Here is a 23,370-nt window from a genome sequence, read left to right as displayed (position 1 = left end):
GCCATATTTTAAACCGTACCCTTTTTACATGCATACGTGCATAATTTTTTTTTATAACATTGCAAATGGTGATCTCTATAAAATTAAATATTTAATGTAGTTGTAGAAACTATTAAATAAAAATTACACATTTAAATAATTCTCATATTTTATATAATATTCAATATGAATAGTAAAAAGTGTTAGTGAAAGGGGAAAACATTTTTCCGTTACAAAAAGGAAAATATTTTTCTTCTCAATTTTTCCTTTTCACCAGCTAGCCATTTTTTTTTTTTTTTGTCAACGTATTTATTATGATGTTCATATTTTTTTAGTTGTGTAGCCCAAACCTATTTCAGTATGTATGTATTTATTTTCATCAAATGAAATTTCGTAATTATATATTTGGGCGAATTACCGATTCGTATCATAATGTTGAAAAGATTAAGAATATCTTTGAATTTGGGAAGAGTACCAAATTAGTGAAAGACTTAGATTTGATAAAAAAGGCTGTAAATAGCTACAAAATAAAGATTGAACAAAATAGCGATACAATTAAAAATGATGTTCATACATTTTTAAGAAATAATTATATAAGTTTTAAAAATAATGTGGAAGAAGAATTAATATTTATAAATAATTATTTATATTTTGAAATAAATACAGACAAATATATTATGATATGTAGAAAAAAAATTAAGAGAAAATTTAAGACTAATTTAAATTATTTTTATCAAAATAATAAATCAATTGATAATTTAAAAAAAGAAAAATTCATTTCCAATTTGAATTCCGAAATAGTTGGTATATTTCCATCCAATTTTAGTATAAAATTTTTGAAAATATATAGAAATTCTTTATTTACATTTATAGTTGAACAAAGTGGTTATCCTTTAAATTTATGTTATTCATATAAGGGGACAATTCGTATTAACGACACACATTTATATAATATCGATCCAAACTATGCACTAAAAGATATATGCAATGAATGTGTAGTGGAAAATAATCTTAAAAGGAAGCAAAATATATATTATAGTAAAAATTTAAGCGAAATAATTAATAAAGATAATTTAAGAAAATATAAGATATCGACAAAGAATAGCAAAGATGATCATCAAGTTAGAGGGGAAAACAGTTTTGATAATGATCCTATAGACAAGTTTATACAAAATAATATAAATGATGATTGCATAAATGATGATTGGATAAATGACAAAGCCTACAATCAATATGAAAAGAGCAAGGAGGGGTTGTATAGACCTGCATTACCAATAATACAATATTGCAATTATTTAAAGCATGGAATACAAAATGTAGAATATATTAAACTAAAAAATAAAATAAATTTTTTAACCAGCGAAATGAATGAAACATATCGTTGTAGTAAATTATTTTTAAACTTTTCATTTTTTGATAAAATTTTGATATACGAAGAAAAAAGTAAAGAATATTTTTTAAATCTATATAAGAGCAAAGATCAAAAAATTATATTTTTGCTAAGTGGTAGTCACCTACATAATAAATTATTCCTAATCAATGCTGAGGGTAATAATAAAAAAAATAAGAATTGTTATATCAATCTAATTCATATGAATAGTAAAATTTTACAAGGGAAATGTTTTTTAGAGCATTTTTTTAATAATATAATTTTTATATTAAAAGGAAAAAATAATACTACACACATATTTTACATGAGCTGCCAAGAGTTAAACCACCTTATACAAAAGAAAAAAAATAAAACTCCAAATGTAGGAAAAATAAAAAACCGAAAAAAAATTGGACACCTTTCAAAAGATGGTCTATATATCCATGAGGAAAAATCCAAAGTGTGTAGACTCCCCTTATATGATATATATTCAGACAAAATAGAAATAAATATAGATAAATATATAAAAAAATTAGTAACTCTTGATGATTGTATAATACAAGATTTTGATATGACAAGATATGGATTAGCCTTATGCTTATATCGCAACTTTTTAAAACCATTTGTGTTCCTAATTTATTTGTTTAGGAAAAATGTAGAGTCATATAATGCTACTAGCTATTTTAAAGATGAAATAAATAAAGAGCATAAGCAAAAAAAAGAAAAAATGAAATCAAATAATAATAGAAAGGAAATACTTATCCCTAAAATAAAAATGATATATTTACCTATTGAAAAAGGGAATATACAATCTGGTATGAATAATAATTTTTATAACAACTTTTTAAATATACATATATCCAACACATTTATTAATAATATTAGATTGGTCATAAATTTAAGACAATGTATTTTGGCTCTTCCAAAAAATATACACAAAAACAGAGAACACATTAATTCCTATTTTAAAGCAAAAAATAATAGCTTTATGTACGATATGGAATTGGAACAAATTTTTCAAAAAAAAAAAAATTTTGCTATAAAAGATATTTTTATTAACAGTTCAGGTGATAAACAAATTCCTATAACACTTATATATAAAATAAAAGACAACGATAATATTTTTTTTTGTGAAAATAAAAAGGAAGAAGATTATACAACTTTTTTTGAAAGCATAAATGAAAATGTTACCAATCAAAAAGAGGATTGCCATAACAAATATGAAAAGTGTAAAAATGAAAAAAAACAAAAAAAAAAATTAAATTCATTTTGTTCCCCTTTTATGGAAAAATTTGATCTTCCAAATTTGTGCAAAAATGATTTGCCACTATTTATAAGTCCAAGTAAAACTATAATAAATGCATATCCATTTTATGGAGAATTAAATATTTGCAATTACACGGATGAATATTATTTTTATTTGTTAAACAATTTTGTAATAGCTTATTTTCACCTGACTGGGTCAGGTGGATTTAACAAAAAAGTGGACAAGTTTAAAGGAAAGGCATATTTAAAAATAAAAGCACTAAACGATTTAACAAATTGTATAAATTTTTTAAAATATAAAAATATAAGTAATACAAATAATATGTATATGTATTTTTATTCGAATAGTGGATTATTAGGAGGTTATATATTAAATAATGTAAAAAAAATAATTAAAAATATAATTTTTGTCAATCCTATGTTAGATCTTTTTAATAATTTAACAGACATAAATAATAATTTTGTAAGCTCTGAACTTTTAGAATTTGGAAAGTTCAAAGTAAACAATTTTCTTTTGAAAAATAAACAAAATGTAGATCCAGACAGTTTAACAGTTTTACACACAAAAAATGGATACCCTCACCCTAGGCTGAAAATAAAAAAAATCAAAGAGACTATCCAATTGAAAACTTTTGGAAAAAAATCAGGAAGGATGTGGCACACACTAGGTCGAGACCCACATTTTTATTACAACAATACAAAGAGTTTAAGAAAGAAAGTAAAATTGAATTTGGATAAGAGTAAAAGACGGTATACAAAATATTACTGGAAAAATAATGTATTTAAAAATAATTTATTTATGTTATATTATATATGCCCATATAATAATATAACAGCCAAACATAGTGAAATATATACAAATAAAGAAAATATAAAAATGGAATTTAAAAAATATGGGGATATAAAAAATGATGAAAATTTAAAAAATAATATTATTTTACATATAAATAATTATGATATTATATGTCCAAATTATAATTCAATTAAATTTTTTTTAAAATATATTAATTATAAAAATATAGAGATAAAACATTATTATTATATGAACATACAGAATTATAAGTATGTACAAAATGAGAGCAAAATTAATTTTTTAAATTATTCTAATTATGAATATTTACAAGAACAAAGGAATAGAAATAAAGATAAAGACTTGCTTGATATAAATTATAACCAATTTAACAATTTTTATGTCTCTATTTCCAAAACTGGAGGACATAGTGGATTTACCGATTATATATCACACACTAAAAAATTAATGGAAAAAATTTATTTCATTATTTTTTCAAACTGGGCATAAGCCCCTAATTTGCAGAGATACAATATGCATGTGTATAATACACATATCTTTGTTTCTTATTTGTTTCGTTAAACTATATTCGACCAAAAGGTCATACCCAATATTAGGAGGTAGAACTTTTTTACTTTATGTATTTTACATAGGATGGTGAAGCATACAAATGTGTATCCAAATGCTTTGCTATTACATTTTTAATAGGCTAAGAAGCTTGTAGAGTTTTTCTTTTTCTAGTCCTTTTTATTTGTATTTTTTTTCTTCCATTTTAGTGTGTTATCACATGTTCTCTCTATGCATTCACAACATGAACATGCATGTAAATTTGATCATAGGGTTAGTACCATCTCAAAGAGGCTACTAATTTATTTTTTTTGTTGCATAAATGTTAATGTAAAAATAACATTATTTAGTTTTTATATTTGCCATTTACATAAACTTTTCGAAAATTACAAGTTTACAATTTTTTTAAAATTTTGGTTATAAAGAATTTAAATAAAGGCAATATAACTCACTACATGTAAATAAAAAAAAAAAAAAAAAATGAAACTTCAAAAATGCAAAATAATTTATAGCTTTATATATGCATAGTATGTATGTGATATAGTGCGACATACCGCTCATAAAAATATAAACACTAAACAAGATATCAAAAATAAATTTTAAAAAATAAAAATATAATATTACAAAAATATCCAAATTAATGGAAAAAATATAAACTACTATATATATAATATTACTTACATGTTTGAAATAAAAAAAACGTGATATCTTTTATCATTTTCTTTAATCCGTGTAAGTAGGGATAGCATAAAAGATTTAACTAATGAAAGGCTATATAAATAGTTGGGTATATATATTTTTTTGTTTCCCTAGAACAAGCTTATAAAAATTTATGTATATATATCCGATAGTAGTTGTATACATCCCTATTTAGAGCTGTGTATATATATTAATAATATATAGAGTTTAGGATTTGATATATTATGTATTTTCATCAGTGTATATATATATTCTTCCATAAGCCTGGAGGGGATTTAAATTTAACAAACAGAGGAAATCGAGTATTATTTTGTCAAGCTTTTTAATTATACCAAAGTTTGAAATTAAAAAATAAATTAAATAATATAGCATAGCATAGCATAATAAAGCTGGTACAATTTAGAATATCCAAAATGAACAACTCATTCATTGACTTAATCAAAGACATAAAAAGAGATGACAGCTTAAAAAATGTGGAAAGAAATTATCAAATATGTATAAACCATTTAAAGGATTTAGAAAAAAAAAAACAAAATGATAAAATATTTCCATTTAATAATGTAATTAAAGAAAAGTCCTATATTTTATTAAGATTGTTATACCTTCAAATGTTTGGGAAAAAAATCGATAAAGAACATAACTTTTCAGTAATAGAAATATTAACATGCAATAAATATATATTAAAAAGACGAGCCTTTTTATTTCTTAACAATGTAAATGATAATGAAGATGTTATATTCTTATTAATCAATTTATATAAAAAAGAATTACATAAAGAAAATATATCGAACACACCATTGGGAACAAAAACAAGAGTTTTAAACTCGTTAACAAATATAAGTACATCCATAATTAAAGATAATCTTACTATGCTAGCAAATACTTACAGCAATTATGGAAACAATGTGACACATTCAAATACAGGACCTCGAAATTCTCCATCCAATGTAGCATCAGGTTCAAATTTTGTGGCAAAAGAAAATGGAGCATCTCATTTTCAATTTAGTAATAATATAGAAAAATATTATAAAATTATTAACACTACATTAATTTTAAATAGTATAAGTAATATTTGCACCGACATAATGAGCAATAACTTATATAATGATATATTTATGTTATTAAATAGTTCATTTATGTATGTAAGGAAAAAAAGTATAATAAGTTTTTATAGACTTGTTATTTGTAATCTAGATATTTTACATATCTTTTTTGATTTTATAAAAAAGAATTTTATTTTATTATATAATAATGAATGCCCATCCTATGATACTTTACATAATGAAGAGCCAGGTTATGTTCTGAAAAATAATACATCCTTATGTTGCCTAATTATTAATATTCTTGCTGAAATCTTTTGTACATTAGAAAAACAACAAGAGAAAAAAAATGCACACAAAAATGCTAGTAGTAGCATAAATGCCGACACAGAAATAAATTATCAAACTGATAAAAAAGAAAAAAAATATAGTTCAGAATTTATACAAAATAATGAACACACACATAATGATAAAAGCCAACAAAATAGTCCTATGTATTTAAAAAAATATCTTTCCTTTATTCCGTTTATTTATAACATTTTAAATGATCGTCTACATTTAATAGACAATTGGAGATTAATAAAAATTATAAAATTTATAAATAAATTAACAAAATATGAAAATAGAATATATAAAAAATTTCTTTCCATAATTATTCATATATTTTATACAAATAAAGCACAAAGTGTTGTTTATGAATGCTTTGAGTTTATTTTATTTAATTATAAAAATACTTACGATTTGGATATTAATTTAGAGAAATATATTTCAGTAAATGAAAAAAACCTGAACAAGCAAGAAAATAATGCAAAAATGAGTCAAAATATTCTGAACAGACAGGAAGATAATGAAGGACGCCATAAACAAATAACAGGCTTAAATAAAAGCGAAAATTTGAATAAAGAAAGTGGGAGTGTACAAAATGGAAGTGATACGTTGTTATGCTATTGTTTTTCACATTTATTAAAATATTTATATAGTGATGATAAAAATATTGTATATGTATGCACAAAATTATATCGATCTATATTTGAAGTACCAGATTTATATAACCTTTTTGTAAAATATAATTCAATACAAGAATTTTCAAGACATATATTTAACAATTTTGAACATAAAGATATAACATTAAGAAATAATTTATTATATATTTTATATTTTTTAATAAATAAAAATAATTTTGAAAACATTATTTATAATATCCTTGCATATATATATAAAAATAATGATCAAGAATATTTAGACGAATATATAAATGTAATATTAAATTATGGCGAAAATAATTTAAAAAATTTAAATAATATTAATCTATATATTTTTATTTTATTTTATATTTTATGTCTTAAAAATCATGGAACAAATATTAAAATATTAGATCAAATACGTAAAATTAATGTACACCTTTCTACTACACACATATCTACAAATTTTTTAAGTTCGCTTTTTATTATAACTTATGGAAACTTTTTAATTAGTGCCATATTGATTAGGAAAGAAATAGAAGACAGTAGTTTATCCATTGATAGTATCGAAAATAGTGCAAAACATAATTTGTCTATCCCTTTAGTAAATGAAAAAGCAGTTAAAGAAACCAGTTCAGAAAACAAATTAGATAGTTATAATAAAGAAATACATGAAGATAGTCCAAACTTAAGTAATAACACGATTCATAATTTTAACAATTCAGTGACGGTTGAAAAGGGAACCTTGACAAACGGTAGTATTTATAACTTAAACGAGACTATCGAAAATGAAGTCGATTACTTTTTTAATAATCATAATGAAAGTTTGGAAAAGTATGATTTATTTGAATATATTATAAGTATATTAAAGATGGAAGATAAAATAAGTTATAGCAAAGAAAATACAAGTAGATATACTGATATAAATAATATGAATATAAAATGTTTTGAATATTTAATAAATTTTATAAGTATATATATAGAAGAAACATATAAAGAAATAAAAGAATTTAAAAGTGATATTTTTTTAAATATATTTTTTTTTTCTTTATATTTATTTTTTATAAAATTTAGTACTAGTAGTATATTATGGAATGTAACCAAAATTTTTATTTTCTTTTCACAATATGAAAATTATTCTAATTTATCATTTTTATATTTATCGAAAATAGAGAGATATATTGATTATTTAATATTTAAGCAAAATGATATACAAAATCTGGATAGGTCTTTAATTTTAAAACATGTATTAGCTCTTGTAAATAGTAAGCAAACTACAGACACATCCATTTTTTATAATTATTTTAATACAAAAATAGAAGTAGAAAATATAGAAACATCTTTTAATTATTCAATTCCATTTAAATATAATGATTCCTTTTTTTTACAAACTAATAAACAAAACCCTGATCAACCATCAAATCTTCAAGCTGTCGATAAGTCTCATAAAACGTCTAAACCACCAACTACTGACAATGAATTAGATGCCTTGATAGATAAAGCTAAAAAATGTAGTACCATTTTGAGAGAAAGTAATTTATTATTCCTTGTTCATATTAATAATCACTTTAAATTATATTATCATATAACTCAAGATAATATTTTACATATTTACATCGACTGTTTTAAAGAAACGAACATAAATAATTTCGTTTTATCTTTATCTGCAAATGTAATTGAATATAAAACGAATAGTAACGAAGGAGGGAAATTTAAATTGGTACAGAATCAAGAAAGTTATTTTTACAAGTTCAATCAAAATTACTTAGATGAAAAAGTTCAGGACATTGACCATACTCAATCGGAAGATAACCCCAATCAAAGTATAGATAGAAATAAAAAAATAACAAAAAATGAAATAAAAATTGCGGATAACATTACTGACAATTTAACTATGTCAATAAAGTTTTCTACACAATTGACTTACATTAAGTTAATGCTTAATTATTCATGTAATATGGAAAATTATGAAATTCCGAATATCACGCTTCCCTACTTTCCTATGGCTCCTCTCGTTTTGTCTGTAGATGAGTTTAAGAAGGTAATTCTCGCTCTTCATATTTTGCATTCTTCGTATGTTTCATGCATATGTACATCACTGAGCATTTACGAGTGCTTGTAAGTTTGTGTAACTACCATATGTTCCCAGCATTTGACTTATCGTTTCATTTTTTTACGCTACCACCATTTTAGGTTGACAAGAAAAAAGGAAAATTTCGAAACATGATTCATGAAATAAGTTTAGAGATAGAGAAAGATGTTCGAGAAGTGGTATTTAATTATTTTGTTTTTTTGTCTGAACATATAAATATGTTTTTTTTTAATATAAAAAATGCATATTTAAATTTGAAAAAAAATAATGATATCTCGGATCTTCGTATAATTTTATGCACCAAAAGGGTCGACAACCAAGGTAAATTATTTACAAATTTTTAAGTTATTTCATTTTTTATTTAATTTGTATTTGCCTATTATATATACACAATTGCTTTCCCTTTCCAACTACAGACGGCCTAATTCTACTGATAAATATACATCATACAAAAATTGAGTATGCCAAAGATGGCAACTCAAAGAGAGAAGACAAACTTGATGACACCACAAAGAGAGAAGACCAACTTGATCAAAGTAAAACCCATCTTATTCCTTACCAAATTGACGTTCAAATCAATTTATTAAATTCATCACAAGAAGAAGATGACCTATTTATAGACTACTTAAATTATTATTTAGCTGCTCTATTTTCAAAAAAAATTAACATTGATAACTTAATTTCATAATCCTAATATTACTAACCAAACATTAATTACACAAAATTATCAAACCCCATAATGAATAAAATTTATTATATATTTTTTTGTCTTCATTAAGAAAATATTTTTAGTTTCCTCTAAATTTTATATATCCCTTTTTCTCATTATAATAATTTTTTATTTTTTAAAATATATATACTATGTTTTTTAATTTGTTAAATTCATTTTTTATATTATTCATATTGTAGTATGTATATTTTTCACTTGTTTTAACTATCCGTGTTTTGATTAATTTGGACTTACACTTTTTATTTTGCCAATATTATTTTATATTTTCTTATAACTCATGAACCCCTTACCCCTTACATCAATTCTAAACTACTTTAAAATTACATCCATTACAGTCTTAAAAAATTGGGGAATAAAATATATGACCAACCCGATTCATCTCTCATATATCTACCACCATTAAAAATATCACAGTTTTGTTATGAACCTGTGAGTCTACACATTGCCTACAAGATAAGCATCTACAAAATGAACCTCTAATAAAGTAGCATTTTATATTTCGAATTATAATAAAATTAATTAATATTATAAAAAAATAAAATAAACTCCTAAGTGTAAATTTTATAGAATGAATTAAAAATTAAAATTATATGGATGCAAAAAAGGAAAAATATATAATTAAAAATATTAGCATGCATGTTTATACGAATTATGATGGATCGTAAAATTTAATTAAGTTTTAAGTTGCATACGAAAACAAGAAACTAAATTTAGGCAGGTATAGGCAAGCTTGGGCAAAAAATTGGGGGCATAGAAGCTCATTCGGATTATAGGCAAAAAGCTACCTCATCCTTTTTTCCGTTGTAAAATAAAAATGCCAAGAAAAATATATTATACTAAAGATTCTTTCAGATAATATATACATATAGATAGACAAAATTCGAATATCATATTTCAACTTCAAACATTCTGTAGCAAATATAGTAGACCTTATCCAATGCTTCCTATGTCAGGTACTCATTCTTTATGCTCACACTTTTGTAACTCGTCTTCCTAACATTTATTTGATATCGTTTAAAACCAACTTAATTTCGCTTAGCTTTTGCCACACCAACCATAGATGGTCTTCCTTCTTGCCCTCTTACAAAAATTGTAAAGTAATGTCGCATAAAGGCTATGGTACCAAGAAGATAAGCATTATTATTTTCCGATGGTACATCTATTTGCATATAAGCTGGAGCACATAAATCATCATTTACAATCATATATTCACTAGGTAACAACTCAATTACTAATTTTCCAAAAACATATTTTATAGTTGGATAATCTTTTAATATATCATTATAATTTTCTTCATTACATGGTTTTGATGGAATTAACTTAAAAAAATTATCTGTTTGAATACTAGGTATTGTATTATAAGATGTTCCAGAATCAAATATTGCATAACTTTCTTCATCACAACATATTTTCTCATCTCCTATATATATAGCATCTAATTTAACTTCCCAATAATATTCTTTAATAACAGGTAACATAAATATATCCCCTTCGTAATATGATTTGTTTATACCACCAACTATAAATGTAGATGATTCATCATTTGGAGATATATAAAAAGAAAATTGAGGTGTTATATTTTCATGTTGTTTTAATAAGTTGTCAAAAAATGGAATATTTCCTGCAGTTAACATACCAGGAAAACCTAATCCTACTATACCTTCAAAATTTATATATTCAAAAACATTATCCGAAGTATTTAAATTATCACTAGATTCACTTTTAACTAATCCAAATATCTGATTGCGTATTGTATGGTTACCTAATATAAAATTGTCTTTACCTAATGTACCCGATATAGATCCTGATCCAAAAACAATATGTAAATTCTGATTTACAAAAGATCTTCTAAATGTTTTCGATTTATTCGGATTATATTGATGTACCTTTCTACATGATTCTTCTTTACATTCCGTTGTAACAACCCATAAGTTTGTACTACCCGTATCGAAAATTGGATGAATTTCTTGTGGAGGTGTACCTACTAATAATTTACCCACAAACTGACTATCTCTTAAATGTTGTAAAGGAACTAAAAACACATTATCACTTGTCTCTTCAATAGTTACGCCTTTAGAAGGTCCCGGTTTATTTGCATTATCATCTATAGCACTACCAGAAGAAGAACTGGCATCTTTATCAGTTTGACTTTTTACTTTCTCAAACTTTTCTTGTGTATTTACCTTATCTTCATCTTGTTCATGTTTTTGGATTTTTGACAAATTATTACCTCCTTTTCCTTCTTCTGGATTATTACGATCAATAAAACTTAAAGATGATTTATTTTTTTCCTTTTTTTCTGTTCTATTTTTTATTTCATTATGAATTTCAGCCATATTTCTTATGTCATTTCCTGAAGCATGCCCTAAACTTCCTGAAACACCTTCTCCTCTGTTTACATAATATTTTACATTTCCTAATTTTAATGAATCATGGTGAATTTTTAAATTATCATGAATACTGTTATCATTTTTTTTTGTCAATTTTAATTCTATTGCACTAGGTAAAGACTCATTATGCTCAAACAAACAACCACCACATTTATTTATATCCTTACATTCTGAACAAGGCATAAAATTATCTCCAGTTGTGTATACTTTACCACATGTTACCTCATTATAATTGTGGAAAAAAAATGCCACCAAATAAAATATGGGCACTATTTTCACACTCTTCATGTTTATTCAGTTTTTATTAACGTTACTACAGTTTTTTTTTTTTCACACACAGCAGTATGTATATATGCTAGTCTATGGGTATGTCCAAATTAATGTGCTACCTTCTTAAAGATCTGAAAAAAAATACAAACTTCCCTCTTGATGGCAAGCACAATGTGCATAAATACCTATGAACTGGTGAGTATTTTTTTTTATTCACAGAAAAAAATTAACTAATAATTATACAAGCTTCATGATATTTATAATTTTTTTTTTTATGCTTGTAAAAGCAGTTAATATAATTTTAAAGCAAACAAATTGATGTCGATCATCATAAAAAATGAATATATAGCGAAAAATATAATAAAAAATAAGGACAGTAAGACAAATAAAAATATAAAAATAAATATATTATGTACATACGAATTATTTATATGTATAAATATATAAAGGAAAAAAATATATTTTTTAATTAATATGTCTAGAGAAAATTAGACAATTTTTATTATAATATGCCATAAAAAAATCTGCTCATAAAATAGCGATATAGCTTTATTATTATTTTGTATACATTATAAATAAATACAAAATTTATGATATGAGCATATATGCATAACAAACAAATAAGTACATATATATATGAGTTATTATAAAACGCACTTTACATATAAGTACCCTAATAGACCGTGGATATATTATCCTATATAACAAATTCGACAACGTAAAAATGAGAAAAATCATGTATATATATATGTTTCCTTTTTTATATACATATAATGCATTTTTTTTTCTTAATTTATTTTATATGAATTATCAAAGTTATATAGCTAATTAATAGGAAAAATAGTTAGCAATGTTTTTTTTTTTTTTTATTTTTTTTTTTTCTGGACTATTAAAATTTAGTGACTTAATTACTTGAGCTATTTTATCATTTCATCCAATAAAAAAATGTATAAATAATGTATATATATTATGTATATATACACATGTGTGGAAAAAACTATAGTGTAAGAAATTTAAAATTATGTACACCACTCAAAAAAAAAATAAAATGTAATAATTCTTCTGTGTGAAAAATAATTAAAACAAATTTTCCGCGTTACTATAATTTTTGATGTTATTAAGCGTTTCTACATAACGGGAAAAAATTTTTATTTTTCCAAAAAAATATTTACACACTTAAAAAAAAAAAAAAAAACGCAAAATAATTTTTAAATATTTTAGCTATTTGAGAAAAAAATTTTGGCTAGTTAAATTGTGTGAAAAAAAAATATGTATGTGTCCATTTGATTTTTGCATCATGCTTGAAGAGTTAAAAATATATTTAAAATAACTTTTATAAGATCATACAAATTAAAATATTTAATGACATTTTTTAATTAATTATTTTCATTACATTTTAATAAATCATTTTTTTTATAATAATAAAGCGAAATTATATAAAAAAAAAGTAAATTATAAGTAATTATCCGGTTTTCATTAAAGGCAAAATAAATTTGGAATTGTCTACAAATAATTATTTGATCATATACTATACAAATATATATAATTACTAGTTCCTATAATACTATAATTTTCTATTCAAAATAATATTTTTTTTATATGTAAAATTATGATCATATTGGAAAATAAAATTATACAAATCCTCATAAAGTATGAATTTGTGTGACCCTTTTATTCAGAAGACAAGTTATATAAAGAAAAAAGAAATATAATAAAATATAGAAAAAAAATAAAATAATTTTGATGTTCAATTTTTATTTTATTATAAAGCATGTAATTTATTTGTCTCTCTTATATTTATATATTGTATCATTTGATAGTCTTTTTTGCGTTGTTCTTTGCCCTCTCCATCTCAACACTTTTTAAACTATTTCCAAAATAAATTGATATCTCAATCTCAAAGCGGTCACTTCGCATATTGATAACTATTCGAGTTACATATAAAGTGGATACCATTTAATGCTTGGTGTGGGTCTTAGTAATATTCATATTTAGAAACATATTTGCACATTTTCAAGCATTCAAAGGTGTAAAATCAAGCAATAATATATATATTGGAAATATTTATATGAATATGCATAAAAGGCTAAAAGGGAATTTTAAAATTATCATATTTGAGTATATTGTTAAAAAAAAAATAAACTAATATTTTCCGTCCTCAGTGATTGTTTTATTGAAATATTTTTTTTACTGTGCATATACCTACATTTTTGTGGTTATAAAAAAATATTTTTTTGTTAAGTATGAAACAAATTTGATATTATATCTTTATAAATATACACTGAAGGTATTATGTTGTAATTTGAACAAAAGTTTTCTTCATTAATTTTTTTTTACTTTTTATTTTCATTTAATTAAAACATATGCATAGATAAAAAATATTATATATAAAGAAACTCAAAAAAAACGGTTTTAATTGTATAAAAAACATAAATACCGTATACATAATTTGCATACCCTTTTTTGCAAATAAATGCGTAACATTTAAGATTTTTTGTTACATATTTATCGCCTTTTTGGATGTATATATATATTAAAAAAAAGTGATCTGTAAATTACATGATAAAAAGGGATTAATTATACGTATGCATATTATTCATAATATTATATATGCCATCGTAGAAGGTAAAATATACTAAAACACAATAAAACTTTAAATTATGATACGTTTTTACTAGCTTTTAAGAATTATATAATTTTACAAAATATAATTATTTTCTTTACAAACAGTAGGGCGTCACAATTTCTCCTAAAAAATCGATAAAACGATTTTCCCTTTTTTTGCTATATAACTAGCAAGCAAAACTTTCAAAAAACCGTTTTAGTAAGAAAAATAAGTATATTTGGAAAAATGCCAAATATAAGGTATGCTATGCTTGGATAATATGTTCATATACTTTTCTCTCATGTTTACAATGTTGCATATGTATATTAATGGCATGTGTGCATAAATATATAAAGTGATTATATTGCTGTACATATTTTTGAAAATGCGAACAAATATTTCACCACGTTTGTAGTGAAAGATTTAAGCACAAACAAATTATCATAAATAAAATATAAATGAATAAATACATGAATAATGAAATGAATGTGGTATTTTCTCACAGTATGTAGACACACATGTTTTTTCGCTTATGATTTCATATAACTTAAAAAATTGTATGAACAATCCAATTTAATTATTTGGCTATCTAGCTATTTTCTAATTTTTTTTTTTTTTTTTCTCAATGTGTTAATAAAATAGATCACTGAATGACTTACGAAAAGATGAGAAGAGGAACAAAGAGCATGTATCCCATTACACAGGAGGACAAAAAAGTGGATTAGAAGTTGAGAATTCTGATTCGGATGATATGGCTCAAAGTTATTATACATCAAAACTACCCGAAAATTGTAGACGTATAACATTATATAAAAATGGATTTACAGTTGATGATGGTGAATTTCGTGATTTCGAAGATGAGGACAATAAAAAATTTATGCAAAATATTGAAGCAGGTATATTACCAAAAGAATTACAAGGAAATGATAAAAGTATTATGAATGTTGCTATTAAAGATAAAAGTACTCAAATATATACAAAAAATAAATCACAAGGAGAAAAAACATTATATAAAGGTCAAGGAGTTAAGTTAGGGTCAAGCAATTCAAATTTAAATGAAGAAGAAATAAATAAAATAATAGCATCCAACCCTACTGATATTAAAGAAATAAAAATTGATGATAAAAATCCTATAACAACAATACAAATCAGATTATATAATGGAAAAAAAATTATTCAAAAGTTTAATTATAATCATACTGTAGAAGACTTATTTCAATTTGTTTATTCCCATACACCAATTGACTTTTCACTTTTTTTTGATTTCCCTCTTAAAAAAATTGAAAGAAATAATAAAACACTACAAGAGGAAAACCTTTTGGGAGTTATTATAACACAAAAATTATGACCTAATTAGCTAGATGAAAAAAAAAAAAATTATGTTACATACAAATTTTATTGATTTAACCTGCACAGTCATAATTTTTTTTTTTTTTTTTTTTTTTTTACCAAATTTGATATTGTTTGGGATATGTGTATAATATTTTGTGTGCAAGTGTGAATATTTTAGTTGATAATATATCATGTTTTTGTGACACTTGGCTATTTAGTTATTTTATTTTTATTATTATTTTTTTTATAGTTCTATTTCCATTTTCCCACTTGTACATATAACTTTATCCCATTTAATACCATCTCATATTTATGTTATTTCTCAATCCTTCATATAATACTATTTTGGCTTTTTTTTTTAATGAAATAAACCGAATAAATGTAATATTAACTAGTACTATTCATCCTACTATTTCCTTTTTATTTACTATCTACCATATAATACAAAAATGTATTGTATGCATATATAATATAACAAGCTCATATATGTTGCATATTATGATAGGCTATATAAAAATTTTATGATAAATAGGTTAAAGTATAAAAATGAGAAAATTGAAATATGGATATCTTCTTTAGGATAAGAAAAATTAGAACAATGTAGAGAATGTGCCAAAAAAAAATAATTAAAAAAAAAAAAATAAAATATATATGCATATGAGGGGATAATTAATTCCTGCTTGCATTGACATATTTTTTTTCGGCATTTTTTTAAAGCATAATATATTCATTTATTCTTTTGGCTATTTAATATATTTTTTTTTTCCTAATCTCTAATAATAGTTCTTACAAAAAAAAAATTACTTAAACAATCATAAAGTTTATATACTTTTATTTTATTTTGTGTATATTTAAAATAGCATGGCTTTGATTTTCAAAAATCCAATATGCTATATTTTCCAACTAGAATAGCTATTTATATTTTCTTATAATATATTTTTTTGTTTCATCCTATTTTCCAATTTCATTTTTTTGTGACTATTCCAATGGATACCACATTACAAGTAAGAAATAATTATAAATTAGATTTTTATAAACTTTTATTTATGCCCATAAGCCATTTAATAATGCATAACTTTTTTCTCTTACAACGCAGATTCGGGATTATTTCTACGGAGGGTTTAACAAATTTTGTTTAGATAATTATGATAAAATCCAAAGTCAGGAAAAGAAAGAAATAGAAGAATACATATATCAAATATATATGATAAAGAATATTAAAAATGATTTAATATTAAGTTTAAATAATCCGAACAATTCCAATTTATATTTATTATATTTGTATTATAAATATTATTATTTATGTGATAAAGAAAATGTATTGGAAGAAATAAGTAAATTAAAAACTACTTCCCAAAATGCGAATATATTAAAAAGTCGACTATTATTTGATAATGATAAAGTAGAAGAATGTTTTGATTTACTTGAGGAAGGATCTATAGAATTAAATGCTGCAAAAGTTTTTATGTTACTAAATATATGGAGAAATGATATAGTATATAATATTATGAATAATTATTTTTTTAAAATGAATGAAGATATTCCAATAGTAAAAATAGTCTTAGCTATTTTTTATTTATATAATAATAATAATAAAGAAAGCTTTCTAATTTTTGATGATTTAGAATCTTTATACACACCTATGCTTAATGATAGTTCAAATATTATATGGAATGGTAAAGGAGTATCAAATTTGTTAGCCCATGAATATAATGATGCAAAAGAATTTTTAACTAATGCTTTAAAAAATTCTGATATATCTTACCCTGATGCTATATATAATCTTATTACTTGTTCATTATATTTATGTGAATTAGAAGAAGCAGATGATTATTTAAATAAACTTTATAGTTCATATCCACCTCATGATAGTTTATCTGTTTTGAAAAACATCGATTATGAAATTGATAATTTTGTTCCAGACTTTTAAAAAAATAAATTCTCAAGACTTTCTATTCTTACATATATATATGCCTTCATATTGTTACCATCCTATTTTATAAATTTTTTTTTTTGTTCTACTTTTTTCCTTTCCGTATGAAAGGCAAGTAGTTACGTTTTTCTCATACAAGTCAAACACAAAATGGTTTCATTATTTTATTAAGTCTACTATTTAATTAAATAAAATAAAAAAATATAAAAAAAATAAAAAGGAATACATGGCAGTATGCACACATCATATGCCTTTCCTTTTATGCAATACGAATATCCATGTTTTGTTTTTTCTGCTTTTTTGCAGCCCATTTTAAAAAATAGGTGCACCAAATAGGCTAGGCTATTTTCAGCATGCTATATAGATAGCCAAACAATATAATTAAACTGTGAACTAGTTGTATAAGCTCGATTTGCTTCCATCATATTGTCCACCTTTTATATCAGGGATACGGTATATATGTTTCGTTTTTTTTGTATTTCAATGTCGTTCTTGTTTAACTTTTTTTCTTTTAAAAAATTATTTATTGACTCGTCGCAGTTTTGTATTTGTACTCTCTTACCACTTACCAATTGATTTTTCTATAAAAAAATTAAAATGAAAAAAATAAATAAAAAGCTATTTTTATTATAAAGATATATCTACAATTGTGTGTGATAATATATTTCTTTTTATTTTTGAACAATTTTGTGCTTTACCTTATATTGGTAATAAAAAAAAATGCTAATGACTACTAAGTTTTGTGGAATGTAATAAGTAAATGCTCCCTTACAGCATTGAACCAGCAATGAATTTTTGTTAAAGCTATAAAATGGCAATTTAAACATTTCTATAAACAAGTATTAATCAAAAAAGGAAACAATAAATGTGTTTAGAGCATTTCTCCTAAATAAAGAAATTATAAATATCCATAAAATGAGAGTACGTAAATTATGTATATATGTGTCAATTTGTTTTGATAGTCATATTCCAAATTGGTCTCTATTCATCTTTTTCCAATAATCATTTTGTTCAACTAAAATAAGTGAATAAATAAAAGTGTATTCGTATATAATTTTATTTAAAAAAAATATAGTATTTTATAAAAAAAAAAAAAAAGTCAGAAAAAAATAGAAATATTTATTTCATGTTCATAAAAAAAAAAATAGCTAGCACGTATGTACATATAAAAAAATACACAATGCTTGGATATCTACAAAAAAATTGTGGATTATTTATTTTTCCTTCACCTTTTTCGTATTTCTCAGTATGCGCTACATATGAATGCACACAATACTATAGTTGTACACCTTTTATTTTTTCCATAAAAAAAATTTGGAGAATTATAACTAAAATGGTAATAACATTCTGACTGTTCATAAAAAAAAAGAAAAAAATGCATGATAACTATCCAAAAATGTGAAATAAAAATGAGTAATACCAATGAAAATGAAATTAGAACTATGGAAACGTTTTCTATTTGTCTTTATTCAAAGTGAAAATTCTTAATAAGACCATTCAAATTGAATGTAGATAAAATAATGTTGGTATATCGTGAAACAACTATATTAAGAGATATAGTTTGAGAAAGATTTTTTTGAATTATTATGGTGAGGTAGCCAAACAATAAAAAAAAACTTTCATGAAATTTACAAAATAGTATGATTAAAGAAAAGTGAAAAAAGAGGCACATGCACCGGCATTTATATTGGCATATACCCGTTTACATGATACATAACTCGCTATGACAAAATGTCTAAACATGTAATATGCCAATATTATATATCTCTCACTTTTTTTTTTAAAATAACAATTTTGTTCAAATTAAATGGTGTTTAAATAGTTTATATATGTGTGCATATATTTTTGTATGCACTGTGCAGGTAAATTTTGTTTTTTTTAATGTACAAAAAGAATGAGTAATATAAAACAAATAAATATGAATGATATATTGTTACGTCATTATGCAGGGTACGGAATAAAATAATATGTGCATATATATATGTAAGTAAAACGATTATGTGCCAAGTCTTTGCCAATTTTATAAAATAAATTGACAATAGTGCAAAATAACAAAACATTAAAGAAAGTTTGGTACGAAGAAAAATGATACACCCTAATAGGGCAAGCGAATAATCTATATTAATCACTTCTTTGGTTTTCATTTAACTCGTACACATATATGCATGTATTGGAAGAAAAAAAATAGAACCAATTTTTTGATGTTGGTTATTTTATTCTTCCTTACTTGCTAGAAGGATGTGTCATTGATTTTCGTTTATTACTTTTTGTAGCGAATAATTTAGATTCTTTTTTTTCATCAAATGCTTGTTTTTGTGTACTTTGATTATTTTTCGTATTAGAATCTGTTTTTCGTTTTTTTTTTGAAACAGATTCATCAACAATTTGATAAAATTGCCTATTTGCATTTTCTTTTAAAGATATATTTTCTTTACAAGATCGTCTTGGTTGCCTTCTTGTTGGATTTTCTACATTTAGATAAGATCGATTTTTAGTGCTTCTTCTTTTTTTGATTGCATCCTCATCTGCTGTAGTATCATTTTTATTATTTTGTAATTCATCCTTTGATAATTTAGAATCTTTATTATTTGATTTTGTTGGACTAAAATAGAATGATGCGAAAAAACCTCTTTTTTTGGCAGGCTCAGCATCATTAATATTTATTTTATTATCATCACCGTTCATAATGTTTTCCATTTTTTGTTTTTTCATATAAACATCTTCATTATAGGATTCATCATAGCCTCTTTTCAATGAGACTTTTTCAGAAAATGTATGAGAAGATATTAAAGCACAATGTGATGAACCACCAGAAAAAGATGCAATTTTTATTTGATTTATTAAAATATCTGAACTGTTCATATTATTTTTTAAAATTTCTTTATTAAAATATTTGACAAAATTAATTTCAGATGGATTATTTTGTTCTATAACAGCAATAGAAGTATCCTCATCAAAATCATTTCCACCAGTTCCCCAACCAAATAATTTATCATCGTCAGTTAAAACTAAACAATGATCTGTACCACAAAATAAATTTTTAACAGTATAATTATTATTTTTAAAAAATGGTAACTCAATTGGATTATATGAATCATCATCATATTCCATTCCTAATATATCTCTATTTCCCCATATATATAAATCATTATTTGTTAATAAGCATACTGTAAAACTTTGTCCGCCACATAATTGTTTTATCTTTTGATTTGATAATTCATTTATTTTTTCAAATTTTTTAATTATATTATCTTTTAAATTAACACCACAAGATCCATAAGCATTTCTACCAATACCATAAACATCTAATGATTTTGATAATTGAATAAATGTATTATTACCTCCACAATATATATTTTTAAATTTATTTGAAAATCCAAAATCTTTATAATGATAACAATTAGGAAATAAATATCGAATTCGATTTTTTTCTGCATCTTCTTGTGAATAATATGGATTACAAACTTGACACGAATCACTATTTCCCATTGTGAAAATAAAATTTCTACTTTTTTCTAAACAAATTAAATGATCTTCTCCCGAAACAATATTTATTATTTTACAATTATTTTCATTTGTTTCTTCATCTAATATTGTGGCCATACCTTCATCATCACTAGTATCATTTTCTTCATCACTCTCTTTTTCATATTCTGGTAATTTAAATTTGATTTCAATAAATTCATATGTTTTTGGCAAAACCTCATCATCATTCAAAAATGATGGAACTCCTAAACCTCCAGATGAATCCCTAAATCCACCAGCAATATATACTTGACCATTATATAACAAAACAGCTGTATGATTATCACCACACGTTATTTTTTTTATTTTTGAAGGAAAAGAAAAATTTATTAATGTAGGTGAATGTTCAGGATCTTTTGTACTATTACTAAAAGTTTTCCTTCCTAATACACCCATATCATTACATCCAAATGAATAAATTTTATCATCCTTTGTTTTTATAATCGTGTGCATAGATCCACAAACTACTTCATCTATATTATCTGGTAAATTACGAACCGCTGTTGGATTTGTTTGTATATATTCATCACAGTATTCGGGAGGTAGTTGACCACATTCCCCCGATCCAAAAATGAATAATGTATTCTTTACATTTTTCATTTTTATCACTATATATGTGTCTGTGATGTAGAGAGTAAAGTAATTTTTTTAATATTTTTTAAAGTCAAATTATACACACACACACGTTGACAATTCCTACTTTGCTCTTCTATTTTGTCTCGTTGTTAGCTGTAAAAAGTAACACATATAGTATTGCATATGTGTGTGTGTGTGGACTAGGCAAAGGTATTTTTCCTTGGAAGCCACAATATATCTTCTCAGTTTTGAAAAGAAAAAAATATGCCGTTATATCGGCTGTTATTTATTTTTATTTATTATATACATACGTTAAATATTTGATTGGAGCTTCAATATATTTTTATTTTCGTTTTTCTCGCACTCTTTCAATTCTTCAAACTATTTTGTATTTTTATTTTTTATATTTACAAAGAAAGCATACACATGGCACAAAAAAAAAAAATAAATATGAAAATGGCACAAAAATAGCACAAAAAAAATAACATAAAACAAGCGTAAAATAAAACAAAAAATAATATAAGATAAAACAAATATAAAAATAATGTAAAATTACCAATGGATATAATATTTTTATTTCTCTACATAATAAAGGCGTTTAATTTATATCTTTAAATAAAACTGTATGCACAGTCAGAATTTTTTTGGCCTTATTTTGTTTATTTATTATTTTGTGTATTTATTTTATGTTTTCGTTTTGCAAATTTTACCAATTTTGACTCATGCATATATAAATATATATTTCTATAACACCTCATGAATATTTATGTATTTCACAAGTAGGTATTATATATATATGTATGCCCATCGAAAAAAAATTGTAAATATATGAAATACAAACATGTTATAAACAAAATTTATGTGCTAGCAATAGGGTTATGAAATAATGATGCACCATGGGTATATAAATATACTTCCCTGATTCATTCTGAAGATTGTCAAAGTATGTTTAAAATGGATGGCAATATGTATTTACCAAATGTTTAGTATTGTATTTAGGAAGTGTTTAAAAATTGTGACTAGCCATGAAAAAGAAAAACTTGTTTTTTTTTTTTTTTTTTTTTTCGAAAACATAGTAATTTAATTGTATTAGCTATATGTATATAATAAATGGGCAAGCAGGTAAATAAATAAGAAATAAAAAAAGGGGATACCAAAAAATGAAAAATAATTTATATGTAAAGAATGGAAACAAATATAAACTAAAATGTATAAATGGTAAAAATTGGGAAAAAGGGAAATACT

The 23,370-nt window shown here is 23.5% G+C and overlaps 7 protein-coding genes across 7 annotated transcripts; 4 read left to right on the top strand and 3 right to left on the bottom strand.

The window, feature by feature from the left end:
- Positions 1 to 362: 362 nt before the first annotated feature.
- On the top strand, positions 363 to 3,914 carry PCHAS_1223300 (conserved Plasmodium protein, unknown function; the record flags this gene model as incomplete). The annotated part of the gene is made up of 1 exon (XM_732729.2): positions 363 to 3,914. One exon carries the CDS (start codon positions 363 to 365, stop codon positions 3,912 to 3,914), a length of 3,552 nt encoding a protein of 1,183 aa, XP_737822.2.
- Positions 3,915 to 5,083: 1,169 nt separating this feature from the next.
- On the top strand, positions 5,084 to 9,452 carry PCHAS_1223200 (AP-3 complex subunit delta, putative; the record flags this gene model as incomplete). The annotated part of the gene is made up of 3 exons (XM_016798905.1): positions 5,084 to 8,713; positions 8,866 to 9,085; positions 9,181 to 9,452. The coding sequence occupies 3 exons, from the start codon at positions 5,084 to 5,086 to the stop codon at positions 9,450 to 9,452; spliced, it is 4,122 nt and encodes a 1,373-aa protein (XP_016654263.1).
- A 1,067-nt stretch (positions 9,453 to 10,519) lies between these two features.
- PCHAS_1223100 (plasmepsin X, putative) lies at positions 10,520 to 12,172 on the bottom strand (the record flags this gene model as incomplete). Its single annotated transcript, XM_016798903.1, has 1 exon — positions 10,520 to 12,172. One exon carries the CDS (start codon positions 12,170 to 12,172, stop codon positions 10,520 to 10,522), a length of 1,653 nt encoding a protein of 550 aa, XP_016654262.1.
- A 2,833-nt stretch (positions 12,173 to 15,005) lies between these two features.
- Positions 15,006 to 16,107, top strand: PCHAS_1223000 (ubiquitin regulatory protein, putative; the record flags this gene model as incomplete). The annotated part of the gene is made up of 2 exons (XM_016798902.1): positions 15,006 to 15,019; positions 15,402 to 16,107. 2 exons carry the CDS (start codon positions 15,006 to 15,008, stop codon positions 16,105 to 16,107), a joined length of 720 nt encoding a protein of 239 aa, XP_016654261.1.
- Positions 16,108 to 17,077: 970 nt separating this feature from the next.
- On the top strand, positions 17,078 to 18,021 carry PCHAS_1222900 (coatomer subunit epsilon, putative; the record flags this gene model as incomplete). Its single annotated transcript, XM_016798901.1, has 2 exons — positions 17,078 to 17,095; positions 17,188 to 18,021. The coding sequence occupies 2 exons, from the start codon at positions 17,078 to 17,080 to the stop codon at positions 18,019 to 18,021; spliced, it is 852 nt and encodes a 283-aa protein (XP_016654260.1).
- Positions 18,022 to 18,461: 440 nt separating this feature from the next.
- Positions 18,462 to 18,851, bottom strand: PCHAS_1222850 (protein MPODD, putative; the record flags this gene model as incomplete). Its single annotated transcript, XM_016798900.1, has 2 exons — positions 18,462 to 18,605; positions 18,723 to 18,851. The coding sequence occupies 2 exons, from the start codon at positions 18,849 to 18,851 to the stop codon at positions 18,462 to 18,464; spliced, it is 273 nt and encodes a 90-aa protein (XP_016654259.1).
- Positions 18,852 to 20,247: 1,396 nt separating this feature from the next.
- Positions 20,248 to 22,149, bottom strand: PCHAS_1222800 (regulator of chromosome condensation, putative; the record flags this gene model as incomplete). The annotated part of the gene is made up of 1 exon (XM_734136.2): positions 20,248 to 22,149. The coding sequence occupies one exon, from the start codon at positions 22,147 to 22,149 to the stop codon at positions 20,248 to 20,250; it is 1,902 nt and encodes a 633-aa protein (XP_739229.2).
- Positions 22,150 to 23,370: the final 1,221 nt, after the last annotated feature.

This window comes from Plasmodium chabaudi, assembly GCF_900002335.3.
Source record: "Plasmodium chabaudi chabaudi strain AS genome assembly, chromosome: 12".
In the NCBI taxonomy this organism is placed as follows: Eukaryota; Apicomplexa; class Aconoidasida; order Haemosporida; family Plasmodiidae; genus Plasmodium; species Plasmodium chabaudi.
Note: the sequence above shows the minus strand (reverse complement) of the source record. Positions and strands in the feature narration are given on the sequence as shown.